The 14,772-nt window shown below is 37.1% G+C and overlaps 1 protein-coding gene across 1 annotated transcript; it reads right to left on the reverse strand.

Annotated features, from left to right (window-relative positions):
- Positions 1-9,082: 9,082 nt before the first annotated feature.
- On the reverse strand, positions 9,083-10,951 carry LOC107640423 (uncharacterized). The gene is made up of 2 exons (XM_088486957.1): positions 9,973-10,951; positions 9,083-9,886 (listed from the first exon to the last, which is right to left on the reverse strand). Exons 1-2 carry the CDS (start codon positions 10,949-10,951, stop codon positions 9,648-9,650), a joined length of 1,218 nt encoding a protein of 405 aa, XP_088343083.1. The 3' UTR covers positions 9,083-9,647.
- Between the last annotated feature and the right edge of the window lie 3,821 nt (positions 10,952-14,772).

Consider the following 14,772-nt stretch of genomic DNA (forward strand, 5'->3'; position numbering starts at 1 on the left):
ATAGCTAAATATTTAAAAATGGTCATAAATAATCAGTAAAAGTTATATATATATATATATATATATATATATATATATATATATATATATATATATTAATTTAATTAATAAAAAATTCGGGTCTATGGATTGGTTCGAGTTCCGCGCCTCCAGAACCCTTACCCGAACTAATTAATAGAGATTATCATCGGTTTGGTTCGGGTTGTACCCAGTTATCCATTAATTTCAGAACCAATATAATTAGTTTGGTTCGAGTTCGGATGAGTAATCGAGTACCGGATACACATAAACACCCTTATTACCTATTATTATTGTAAGCAGTTCTACTACATATTCAAGTTTTTTTTGCTACAGAGAACCATCATGCATCAGTAACTGAAATAACTAATTCCTAATTCTTGTGATGATTCTTGATGTACTAGTAGTTGAGGTGTTAGTTGACCATTTCTACTATTTTGGTTCTCTGTTATAGTTAGTATATATATACAATTGAAAGAAACATTACTGATATACTAAGAATTCAAAATCTTTCTTGTTGCACAAACTCATTGTTCTCTGCTTCGTCTGCATAATTCATTGCAGAATTAACTTTTCACATGGTATCAAGAGCTTGAATCTTGAATCTATAGTGCTCATTGTTCCTGCTTCTACAACCAACAACAAATATACACTCAATCCCATTATAGACAAATTGGATGACACCAATTTTATGACATGAAAACAACAAACTTCACAATTAAGGGCCAGAATTTGAAAGATCACATTGTTGAAAGAAAAGAACCTGCAAAGCATGCTTCTGATGCTGAAAAAGCTACTGGTACCATCTCAAGTACGTACACTGAATGGATGCAAAATGATTCTAATCTTTGTTCTTGATTTTTTGCATTTGTTGATGGTTTGTTCAAGAACCAAATTATACATTGCAAATCTGCTATTCAAATTTGGCACAAACTTCATCAAATATTTGCTGAATACACCAAATCAAAGATCAAGCAATTAAAAACTCAGCTCAAGAATGTCAAGAAGAACTCTCTCACCATCTTGTTGATTCTCTCACTGCTCTTGGGTATGATGTCCTGAATGAAACACATATAGAAGCCATATGTGATGGTCTTCCTGAAGATTATTCACATTGCATTACATTTGTTCAAACCAAACCTGAACTCTTTACCATTTGAGAGGTTGAAACACTCCTTATTTCTCATGAAGAAACGCTCGAAAAGTTCAAACAACTTTCCATTGGATTAGCACAAGCTCAATTAGCACAATCAAATTTTTCCAATCCAAGATTTGCTGGAAGAATCTCTGGAGGATGAAGAGGTGCTTATGGTGGAAGATTTGCATGTGGTGGAAGAAATTCATGACTAGCAACAAATCGTTTTTACTGTCAAGTGTGTAATCGTCTAGGCCTTTCTGCTTTACACTACTTCTATCGATTTGATCAAACATACAATGGATACTCTTCAAATTCAGGCAATGCTGGTTCACTGATGGTACCCTGACACTTTCAATTCAGTTCTGCCTCACTTTCACCTCTTCCGTTACTAACACTGCATGGTACCCTGACACTGGTGCAAGCCACCATCTCACACATGATTCTGCCAACCTTATTTCTTCAACTGTACTAGGCCTGATAAACTATATATAGCAAATGGATCTGGTATCTCTATCAAACACATTGCTTCTTCTTCCTTGCTTAATCCTCATAATAATAATCTTTTTGCTCTTAAAAATATTTTACAGATTCCTGAAATTGCAAAGAATCTAACCAGTGTATCAAACTTTTGTTTAGATAATAATATTTTCTTTGAATTTCACCCTTTTCATTATTTTGTCAAATCTTAGGTCAACAAGCAAACACTTTTTCAAGGAATTCTTAGACATGGACTATATTCCTTTAATAATTTGTGTGTGCCAACATCATTATATGATCATAATTCTGTTCATGCACTTTTAGCTTCTTGTAATCTCAATCCTGCTTTGTGGCATAGAAAGTTTGGACATCCTTCTAACTCTATTATAAAAAGTGTCCTCAAACAATGTAATATTCCTATTAATCAAAATTCACCCATTGATTCCTTTGTTTGTGATCATTGTTGTATGGGAAAAATGCACACTCTCCCATTTCCCGTTTCTCAAACTGAATACACTTCTCCTTTTCAACTTGTGTTTATTGACATTTGGGGTCCTGCTCCATCAGTTTCTAGATCTGTGTTTTATTATTATGTGAGCTTTGCTGATACTTTTACACACTATACTTGCTTAGATTTGATGCATTCCAAATCTCAAGTTTTCTCTATTTTCCAGTAGTATAAAGTACTGATGGAAAGGCAAAATGACCACTCTCTCATAGGCATTCAAACAGATAATGGCAAAGAATTCCTTTCTAGCATATTAAAGACATTTTTACAAGATCAGGGTATTGTTTATTGCCTCTCTTGTCCTTACACGCATTAACAATAAGGAGTTGTTGAACACAAATACAGACATAAGACTGAGATGGATATTGGAAAGATGTTTTTCTTACAATTGCTTTCCACATAAATCGGCTACCAGCCAAAGTCTTAGATTTTAAATCACCATTTGAGAAGCTTCACAACATTAAACCCAAGTATGACATGCTCAAGATTTTTGGTTATGCTTGCTACCCCAACACCAGACTTTTCAACCATCATAAACTAGATTTTGATCTCAACAATTCATCTTCCTTGGCTATGCTTCTCAATCCAAAGTCTTCAAATGTCTTACTCGTGAAGGAAAAATTCTAATTGTAAGAAATGTTATATTTGATTAAAAACTAATTCCATCTTTATTTTTCTTTTCATTTAATTCTTTTGCTACACCTGATTTTTCTTCTTTGTGTAATACCCTAATATATAGATCCTTATGCTCGAGTCATAAGTTAACGATATTACGGTGGTACGACTTAAGGTGAAATATTAGTAAGTGTATATATATATATATATATATATATATATATATATCTGTGTGTGTGTGTGTGTGTGTGTGTGTGTGTTTAAATGAAAGAATTAGTAAACGAGAAGCCTGAAAATGAATCAAATAAAATCACGAACGAAAGTAATGATGTGCGGAAAACGATCCGACACAAAACTCACCGGCAAGTGCACCGGGTCGCATCAAGTAATAATAACTCACGGGAGTGAGGTCGATCCCACAGGGATTGAAGGATTGAGCAATTTTAGTTTAGTGGTTGATTTAGTCAAGCGAATCAAGATTTGGTTGAGAGATTTGTGATTTGCAGAATTTAAATTGCATGGAAAATAAAGGGAATGGGAAATTTGCATGTAATCAAAGAGAACTGAAATTTAAAGTGCTGAATCTTAAAGAGCAAGAAATTAAATAGCAGAAACTTAGAACGCAAGAAATGTAAATTGCAGAATCTTAAAGTGCAAGAAATGTAAATGGCTTGAATTGTAAAGGGAATTGGGAATTGGATTTGCAGAAATTAAACAAGGAAAAGAAAAATTCAACAAACAGGAATGTAAAAGATGGATTCAATTAAACCGGATCTTAAATGAAAATGAGAATAAGCTTGGTGTGACAACGAAACAAGGAAATCGAAATTGAAAGCTATAGATCTCAGGACTCAAGAGACTAGATAGCCAAGTCTAGATCTCACTGCCTTCCTAGATCCAACAAAAGCAATTGCAAAGGAAATGAAGAAATGTAAATTGCAGAGAAAGTAGAAGAAGAAGCAATTAACAAAAACTAAAATTCAATGATGTGGAAAATTAAACAAGATCCCAAGGTGAGATTGAAACAGAATTTCTTCAATTCTCCACCCAAGATCCGAAGCAAGAAAAGTAAAGAGTATTCAAGCAAGAACAAGGAAGAAGAGAGATCAATTCTCCTCCCCAAATTCTCTTGAATTAAAACAACAATGCCAAAATGTAAAGGTGAGCTCTCTACAAAACTAACTAATCAAAACCGAAAAGAAAGCTCTCTCAAAAACTTAAATCTTAAGCTATTTATACACTTTCTTCAAATGGTCTTCAAGCCTTGAATTGGGCCTTTGCTCTTGATGGAATTGGGTTGATAGAGGCCTTGGTTGATTGCTCTTGGAGTTGGAGAGAGAACCGAAGTGAACTGGGTTGGGAATTATAAAAGCTTGAGTAAAAGTTTGAGGCAAACTTTTACTCAAACTTTTTACATCAGCAACCCCATTCTTGCTGCTACCAACGTTTGAGCTAAAGTTTGGGGTCAAACTTTTGCTCAAACGTTGGCCCCCTTATGCACACTCATGGCGCCAACGTTTGCCAAAAAGTTTGAAGCAAACGTTGGCGCAAACTTTTTGTCTCCAGGGTGTGTTGTTGATGGCGCCAACGTTTGCCAAAAAGTTTGAGGCAAACGTTGGCGCAAACTTTTGTCCTCCAGGGTGTTGATTTGTGATGCCAACGTTTGCCAAAAAGTTTGAGGCAAACGTTGGCTCAAGCTTTTCTCCCAAAAGTTTGAGCTAAAGTTTGAGGCAAACTTTTGCTCAAGCTTTTTGTTCCCTGGTGTGTTTTCACTTATTCCGAAAGTTTGAGCTAAAGTTTGAGGCAAACTTTTGCTCAAACTTTTTGTTCTCTCTTGCTCCTAGCCATTCCTTCTTACTTCAACCTTTCTCCAAACTTTCTTCACCTATCATTAATCAACCAAACATATCAAAGCTATGCTTAAAATCATGAGATTGTCATTCTTTCATAATACGTGGCAATTATAGCATAAATCCTCATGAAATTGCATTAATTCATCTATGGTTGATTAAATCAAAGGAAACATGGAAATCTACCCAATTGGCTTGCTTATGGCTCAAGAAAGTGCATAAATCAATTGAAAACAAAAGAAAAAAGCTAGTGAAACTAGGCTAAGATGACTTGTCATCAAGTAACACTCTCGTATGTAGATAACATACGATAAAGCACGTTCGAAAAGCGTTAAGAAATTAAGTCATTAAGAAAGAATAAGTAAGGACAATATATTTATATATGTATAGATATAATCATAAGTAAACTAGCCTAGTCGTGACCTGCGAAGTTTAGGCCGGCTAGGGTACAGAAAACTTAATACTAGATTGACAACAGTAATTCCTATCTCTCCCAAAGATACATCATCGCCTCTATAGGTAGGTTGCAAATTAAACATTTACATAATTCATATTGAAGGTTTTCAAAAATAAAACGGAGAGATTCTAAAAGTACAAAACAGATCCAAATAAACTTCGCTTCCTTCCAGATGAATTCAACTCACTGCTAAGTACCAGGACCTGCATCTGAAAAATAGAAAATATATACGAAATGAGAACCCCGACCCATAGGTTCTCAGTACGGTAAAGGTGCCAAATAAATATAATGCACTATAACATAAATTCACTAAGCATCTCAAACTTCTTATATGGTCATATCCATCCTAAGTTTTCACTAATCCATAACTTGGCAAACATCATAGGGGATTCTAATTCGAACCCAATATCCTTCGTACCTTCACTATCTTCCAACCAAATAATCCAAGGCTCGAACCATCCCTCAAGTAACTCAACTTTATTTAAACATAAACAATACATACAAGTAATGCACAAGTAAGGCAAGTAAGACAATTAGCACATAATCATGAAACATGTACAATTAGGCAAATGAAGGCAATTAGGCAAACCCAAACAAACCAAGCATATGCAAGATGATGTATGTCTATCCTATTAGCGGATGAGTCTCATCTATCGGTTATCAAGCTAATCCGACGTGTTTGGTAGCTAAACCGAGCACAGTCTTTCTGTTGCGCCTTAATACCATTAGAGGAGAACCGTGCCCTGTCACCATTAGAGGGTATATGTGCCCTATCACCATTAGAGGGTAACTGTGCCCTGTCACCATTAGAGGGTATCTGTACCCTGTCACCCTTACAACCATAGAGAAAATACAAGCATAATCACATCTAACATTTTTAATCAAGATTCATTTACCACATTCATTAACTTTCATATGCATCTCCTGCCATACTCGCAACATATCATACTTCCTTAGTTAATCATAAAAATTAATTTACCAATCTCACTTCAATAATAATACTTCATTCATGTCTTTCTTCACCAACAAGTTACCTTAATTACCTAACTTCATCTCACTACTAGGCCCACAACTAAGATCTAAGTTTAAAAGAGTGAAAATAGAGGTTTAGAGGTTCAAAATTATGTTGAAAACACAAAAATCACTTTTGCTGAAAAATAGGGGTATGCGTACGCAAGGTGCCAATCAGAATCGACCCTTCGCGTATGAAGGGTATGCATACGCATGCAAGGGGTTTTATCAAAAAAAATTAGCTAAGTCTGAAAACCAGCAGAATTTTAGTTTTAAACCCCAAACTTCCGACGTGCATAACCTTTTTGTTTCAAAACATTTTCCATCCGTTCTTCAAATGGCATAAACTTCACGGACTCAATTTTCATATGAAACAAGTTTGAAACTATTTGAGGGTCCGAAAGCCAAGTTATGGGCTGACCGAAATTCGGCCAAAAATCATATTTCCACCAAAGTCTCCAAACCTCTATTTTCATCAAATCTCAACTCAAAACCAACTCTCTACACTTATAAACAATACCAAAACATACCATATCACATCAACACAGCCCTACATCCTACCACAACTAATCATACCTCAATTTCTAAACAATCTCATACAAATCCATCAAGCTCAACTTCAATAATCAACAAGACCTCATGTTCAAACATTTACATACTACTATCATTCATTCAATTCATCATCTCATCAAATCTCATCACTTACCGTTCTTACCTCTTTCCGGCCCCCGGTCCAAATTCATGGCCTCTGGCCCAATATTTCATCAAATAAACTCATAACCACATAATTCACTATCTAATACCAACATCAATCTTTATCCATACATCCATTACACATATAATACTAATCAATCGTACCATTCAACCTTAATCATAGGGGCACCTAACCTAGGAATTCACATCATATCACACGGTACTTAAATGAAACTTAAACCGTACCTTAGCCAATTCCTCGTAAAACCCAAAGTCACCTTAAGGGGAATGTTCCTCAAGAGTCCACAGCCCCAAAGCCTCCCCGAACCGAATCTCAGTCACCAAGGTCCAACAATCAAGCTCCCAACATCATCAATGTACTCCGAATCAACAATATTCAATCTAATCCCATAACATAACATTATAATCAACATTCAAGCTTTCTAATTTATTAATCAATAAGAGATTTGAAATTTTTACCTTACTCATGCCTCAATTGAACAATATCCGTTAATTTCTGCAAGCTAATTCATACCTAAGACACCAAAATAATATAAATTCTCAATTCTAACACCCCTTAAATTCGAAACTGAGAAGGGAAGATTTGAGTAAGAAAAAGTGAATTTCTTACCAAATCAGTTTATGGGCTTTGTAGAGAATTCCGAGATGAACGCGTGGCCGCTGACAGCTCGTTAATCGGAGCTCTGGATTAAAAGTTATGATCATTGGAAGTATGAGAGGAATAGTAACATGAGGGTTTTGTTTCTCCTCCCCCAAATCAGCGTGGAACTCTAATGAATGGGGTTAGAGTAACTGAGTTCATGTTATATATGGTGGGCCTTGGGTGCATTTTGGGCCCGGTTTGTTTGGTCTGGCCCATTCGACCCAATCTTAGGTCAAATTCTTTGAAATTAGTGTCAAAATTCATATTTGAATTAGCTCTATTTTATTAAACTATAAACTTCTATTTTCTAATTTCTTTAAATAATAATTAATTTATTAGTTAATTATTTACTAATTTTGTGAATTTTATATCCTACCCACCTAATTAAAAATTTTGCCTTCAAAATTTGTTCTCAAGTCTTCATATACGCCCTCTCAATACCAACCAACCTCATCATTCATTCTACTATTCTGCATACTCACATTACCTAATCGTTCAAAACCTATAATATCAGTTGCCTAGCAATTAATCATTCTCCAATTCCTACACAAGTGTTTAATTCCACCAATTTTCATTCCAATTCAAATCCAAACTATACCAATGCCAATTACAAGTCCCCCTCTACTCTAAATCATCAGGTCCCAATCAATTCAAGCCTGATTAAAAAAATCATCTAATCAACTTTTCACCTCCAAGTATTTCACTCAACAATTCAAAACCAACTCACTGATCTCACATATACCATTGTCAAGATTCCTATCTCGACATTCTCTCATCGTTTCGTTTCAGGGAATTCCTCCCTGAGAACCCCGCTCATGTCCATGAGACGCTATTTGGGTCCTGTCCACACCAAACAAGCGATATCAAGGTGATCAGACCCAATATCTCAAGTTAAGTGCTTCAAATTACCAAAGGTACACTCATGAACTTCATACTAGACGTATCAACTAGATACCCTAACTAGCGCAGGCACAGACTCAAAGTACACATTGAAGCATAAGCAGTCCATCCCTCAGGCTCACGAGGATGAACTGCTCTGATACCATAATGTAACACCCTAATATACAGATCCTTATACTTGAGTCATAAGTCAACGATATTACGATGGTACGACTTAAGGTGGAATATTAGTAAACAAGAATCCTGAATATTTGTATTACATAATGAAGTGCCATATGATTACTTGCATCCTACATATGTTGTGTTTCGATAGGTACGGCCACAAGTGAAAAAGGTAAATGTTACAACCTTAGAGCTGATCTTCCACGTCGGAGTGCGAATCGGTATACACCATCCGCTTTTAACAGGATTGCCAAGAAGTGTAAAAAGTTATACAAAGATATGAAGTGGGCAGCGAGAAAATAAAGTGTTTGATGTTGTCATTTAAGTTGCATGGATTGTTTGTGTTAACTAAGTTCTTGTAACTCTTTTGTAATGGACTATGTTAATTAAGTTGTTATTACTATTTAATAATTAAGTTGTAAATATTTTGTTAACTAGGTTGTTATTACTATTTAATTATTGAGTATGTTAATTAGGTTTGAAATGAATACAAGTACGAAAAGGTAAATTCAAATGTCAATGTCGTACATTAATGTAAATTCAAATAAAATGTAACAAAAGTAACTACTACTCTTTGGCTGGACCTGCACTTGGACCAGCTCTTTGACGACATCTACTACGACTATGGTCCTCGGCACCGCATTGCTTGCATCGCCTAGGACGACGCAACATACGAGTGTCCATCTCATTCAAGAAGCGGGTCATCTTAGGCCGACCTTTGGCTACCCGTCTGAGGAACGGGTTGCCAACGAATCGAGGTCCATAATAAGTAGGCTACGTTGCAGGATTTTCCAGTGGTCTAAACCTAGCCCTGTATACTCATTAAACTTCGTCCATCTTGTATACATCATGAACGTACACTTGCCAATCCAACCGCTGATTTGCACAACAAGCAAACACTTGTCGACACGAAATTCGGTCAACCTGGAATTTACCACAGTCGCACCGATATTGGCGTAGGTTAACTGCATACTCAACCCCACTAGGCATCTCATGTACTTCAAAGACTTCATTTTCTCTATCAAAACAGCTAATTTGTATGTTTTTCGATGCTCGTTGATTTGCATGCAGCTTGGAGGTCACCATCTCAGAAAACACAAGTCCAGCATTAATTCGAGCCTCAGCCTCAACTCTTTTCCTAGTGAACAACTCATTCAGTCTGTAAAAAATGTAGCCTTAACAAGCGCAATGACCGGGAGATTGCATGCACCCTTTAAGACAGAGTTGATGCACTCCACAAGATTGGTGGTCATATGACCCCATAGGTATCCACCATCAAATGCCAAAGCATACTGCTCACGTGGGATCCGATCAAGCCAGTTGGTGTAAGCTTCACCCCGTTCTTTTAATCGTTCATAGCGCATCTGGTACTCCCTAATCGTCCTCGAATATCCTATGAAAAAGAAACAATCAACTATGAACACCATTCTATTCAATCGTACTTACAATAAATTCAAAGTTCATTGTATTCAAACTTACCAATATTGACAATAAGCTTCTGCAAGTAAGGTGCCTCGAACTTCCTCAAGAAGTTCGACTCAATATGCCGGATACAAAACATATGGAAAGCTCTAGGAGGAGACCAAGTCCCATTACTCCAATCAATAGCTGACCTAATAGAATCGTGTCGATCAGAGATAAATCCCACACCATCACGTGTCACCACATGTTGACGCAAGTTACTTAGAAAAAAGTACCATGCATCAGAAGTCTCTCCCTCCACTATAGCAAATGCAATAGGCACGATGTTGTTATTACCATCTTGTGAGACTGCAACCAATAAACAACCCTTGTATTTTTCATACAAATGAGTCCCGTCCACCTGCACCACTGGCTTGCAGTGTCTGAAGGCCCTTATACAAAGGTAATAACTCCAGAAGACTCTATGTAGTACACGTATATCAGGAACCAAATCATCCCCCTTGTACGCAGGCATTGTTTCAAAGTGAACCACTGGTGATGGCTCCTTGTGACACATGGCCTCAAACCATATGGGCAAAGCTTCATATGATGCTTTCCAACCTCCGAAAATTGATTCCACCGCCTTCTGCTTTGCTAACCAAGTCTTACGATAACTGATGGTGTAGTTAAATTCTGACTGGACTTCAGCAATGACTGATTTCACCTTTATAGACGGGTCAACCTCTACGAACGGCTTAATTGCTTCTGCAACTGTCTTGGAATCCAACTTCGAATGGTCTTGAGAAATAGTAGACCTGGTACAAGTGTGATTACCATTGTACCTCCTTATCTCCCAACAATACTTCTTCTGCATTTTGGTAACCCTGATCAGCCAACATTTAGCATAGAATGTCGTCGGTTCTGACTCATATACCCGATAGTCTACACCTCTATGGATGGTATAATCTTTCATTGCCTTGATTACTGCCTCCCTTGAACTGAATTCCATCCCCACCGTGAACTCACCATCCGCCACAACAGGAAGCGTTGCATACATCATAAATAATAAATCATTTATTATGTAATCATTAATAAATCATTTATTACAACTCACAATTGATAAACACATTTTACCATGTATGATCATAATAGTCTTTTTTTTTCGCTATTCTATTTATGTAAAAAACAACTAAATATAATTCATATTAAAGAATTATTAACTAATAAAGTAATCAAATGCTATGGTCACAAATTACTATCCACATAACACATATATTACTCATCTGACCTTATTAATCTCCTACTTCAGAGTATCACAAAACTATATTTCTTTACATACCTGCATTCATATATTAAGAAAATTCTGGTGCATGCATAGCCTCCAAATCCAACGACTGCATGAAAGAAGACTCCTGAAACGGATGCGGGTTTACTGGTGCATTTGTAACTTCTGCCACATCTGCGTTCATGGCGCCATCAGCTTCATCTTCGTCTTCACCTGAACCAACGATCTCATAGTTACTTTCAAATTCCTCCTCGCTTTCACTGTTATAATCTTCCAATTCAATATTACGGTCCGCTTCAGATTGCTCGAACTCAATATACAACTCAATGCACGATATTCGGTGGCGATTTTCCATATACATTGAAAACATTTCATGCATACTCGTTTCATCCGTCACGTATTTGGTCTGAAATTGAACGAACCCACCAAACACAGATAAAGGATACCTGTACAAAATAAACGATATTCTCCTAGATATTTGAGAATCTACCTTCTCACAAATCGCACATTTCAATTCCTCAAATGACAATGTGAACGGAATAATAACATATAATAGATTTTCACACACAAATTGAACTCCCTCATATGTTTGTAATAAAATCTGCCCGTAACAATAAATTTTCAACACAACTCTATCATCCATAACACTATACGTACTTAACTACTCTCAATCTCACTAAAATTTATTCTGCAAGAATGAAGGAGAAGAATGAGAGAAGAGGAAGAACATGAGTTGAGACACACGATGAAGAAATGGGGTTTCTGTGATTTTTTTTGGGTTTATGTATGCACTTACAAACAAATCGGATGGACTGATCGCGTCCTATCATTTCAAATTTTTTGCGCATCACAAATCGTTGGGTCCAATTGGTGCACTCCTGGATTAAAAAAAAATTTTCCCCAGAAATCAATATGTCCGATTAGTGCACTCTTGGATTTAAAAAATTGGACAACCAAAAATCGGTGGATCCAATTTCATGCAAATCAAATATCTGCCTCACACAAATCGGACCGTCCGATTTGTGAACCGTCCGATTTGTGTTTCTTTTCCTCTGCATGAAATCGGACGGTCCAATCCCCTCCCCCCCCCCAAAGATTCCTGAAAATAACGCCATCATAACAGTGTAATTCACCCCTAATCATCATAACCCAGGATAACTCACAATACTAAATTATATAAAAAAAATCAACCACCTAGCATAACCCAAAAAAAAAAAAAATAGGCTTATATAGTCGGAAATTATTATTCTTATGGAAAAGGTGTTGGTGTATTGGGAGAATATTGGGGGATGGGGGGATTTACCCGATGGTGGAAGTGGTGGTCAACACGCAGGGGCGTGGTGACCAAGCCAGGATTCAACGTGTCTCACCACGCAGGGGCGAGATGACGGGGCCGGAATCCGTCGTGGCACACCACGCGGGGGCGTGCTGAGGTGGCCGACATGCAGCGACTGGCACCACGCAGGGGCGTGGTGGAGCTGGCGTGGCAGAGTCCCGATGCACCACGGGGGGGCGTGCTGAAGCTGCTGGCATGCAGGGGACATGTATCACCCCGGTAAACAGCATGCAGCAGAGGTTGGAGAGCTTGAAGCTCTATATAAACGAAGAAGGAAGCTAGCCTTATGCATTTTATGGAGAGTGGGCAGGAGAGCTTAATGTTTCTCCATATAAGCAGCTGAGAAGTGTTCTTCCAAGGAGGGCTGTGTTGTTGTTGCTCACCGTTCCCAGCTGGAAAAAAAGGGAAAAGGGAAGAAAAAAAAATATTATTTTATTTTTATTTTAAAGAATGGTTCGTGATTATAAAGCTCCAGAGGAACATATTGTAAATTATTTGGATCATCCAATCTATGTAAGTTGCTAAATTATAAGCTCGGAAGGGTTGTGTATTTTTATTTTTATTTCTGTTTTTTATGTTATTTATTTAGTTTGTTTTTGTTAATTTTAAATTATTCTGCTGTTATAAAAATAAAAAAAAAAATTAATTTGCTGTTATTTAATTTAATTTTAAATATAATCTTTTTTTGTGTATAATTAGTTAATTGTTATACAATATTTTTTTATAATACGACAAATTTAAAATTTTTAAAAAAAAAAATTTTTTTTACGGCAAAAATATAAAAATAATACCATATATAGTAAAATAAATAAATAATATAAATGTTGACCAAATTCAAAAGTTTAATACATTGTTAAAGTAATAAATAAATAAATATCAGAAAAAAAAATATATAGCTTGTTTGTAATGAAGTAAATAAATATGTAAATATTATTATTAATATTTGTTTATTAATAATACATGCATATTTATAGGTAATATAACAAATATAATTTTATTGATGCAGCCGAACAGAAATTTGTTGGTGCGTAAATTGGATCCGCCACAGAGTTGGAACCCGAGGGTTGAAAACTACTTACGTGTCACCGGATTCTACCACGTATCTAGGATTGGGATGATAAGAGGATCTCACCCGTTGTTAGCTGCTCTGGTTGAAAGGTGGAGGCCGGAGACTCACACTTTTGTGTTGCCGGTGGGTGAGGTTATGGTGACATTGGAGGATGTCGCACATATATTTGGCTTACCAATTGATGGAGAGCCCGTGAGTGGATGGACTGACAGTAGTAGTGATTTCGTTCAGAGTCACAGCATGGAAATATTCGGTCGTCAACCGGTTCTCAGTCGTAATTCAAAATCCTATATAAAGCTCGGTTGGGTTCGAAGTGTCAGAGATGCGGAGCTGTTGGACACTGAAGAGTCCATAAGGAGATACGTGAGATGTCAGATTTTCTGTCTGTTAGGGTCGACTCTATTCACAGATAAGTCGACCGCATATGCCCATGCGAAGTATCTACCATTGCTTCGCGATTTCGAGCGGATCCATACTTATAGTTGGGGTTCAGCATGTCTGGCTCATCTTTACCGAGCACTATGCCGTGCATCACGATATGATACGAAGGAGATGGATGGTCCTCTTAACCTGTTGTTTGTTTGGGCATGGGAGCGAATGCCGTGTATTTCACCCGCACCGAGGCATATCCTTCCACCTGCTGAGATACCAGTTGCCATGAGGTAAATATTTATGGTTCTTGTCGGACAATATATTCATTATGCATGTTTCAGTTACGGTTACTGACATAGATTTTTTCATTGTATCATGTTTCAGGTGGAGTCATGCGGATCGGAGTACAGCGTGGTTGGAGAAGACTGTTGTGACATTTAGGGTTGATATAGATTACATGCAGGAGGTAACTATTTATGGTTTTAATGAATGCTAGATCCAAAGATTAATGTTATGGTTCTGACATTCGAATTATCTGTGGCAGTTTGAGTGGCGGCCGTACCAGGGAATGAACATTCCCGTCGAGTTACACAGACATCTTGATGTGTGTGATATCGTTGCTCCGTTGTTGTCGTTTGAGTGTATCGAGTGGCACCCTGCGGATCGAGTGATGCGTCAGTTTGGGTTCTTACAGCCCCCACCGCGAGCACCTAGGGACATTCCACTAGAGCAGCATTGCATGGCTCTTCGCGGAGTGCAGCTTTATGACTGGACAGTTTTGCTTGGGGATTGGATAGTGGAGTGGGGCAACAGGCG

Source organism: Arachis ipaensis, chromosome B5, assembly GCF_059453495.1.
Source record: "Arachis ipaensis isolate K30076 ecotype BB chromosome B5, ASM5945349v1, whole genome shotgun sequence".
In the NCBI taxonomy this organism is placed as follows: domain Eukaryota; kingdom Viridiplantae; phylum Streptophyta; class Magnoliopsida; order Fabales; family Fabaceae; genus Arachis; species Arachis ipaensis.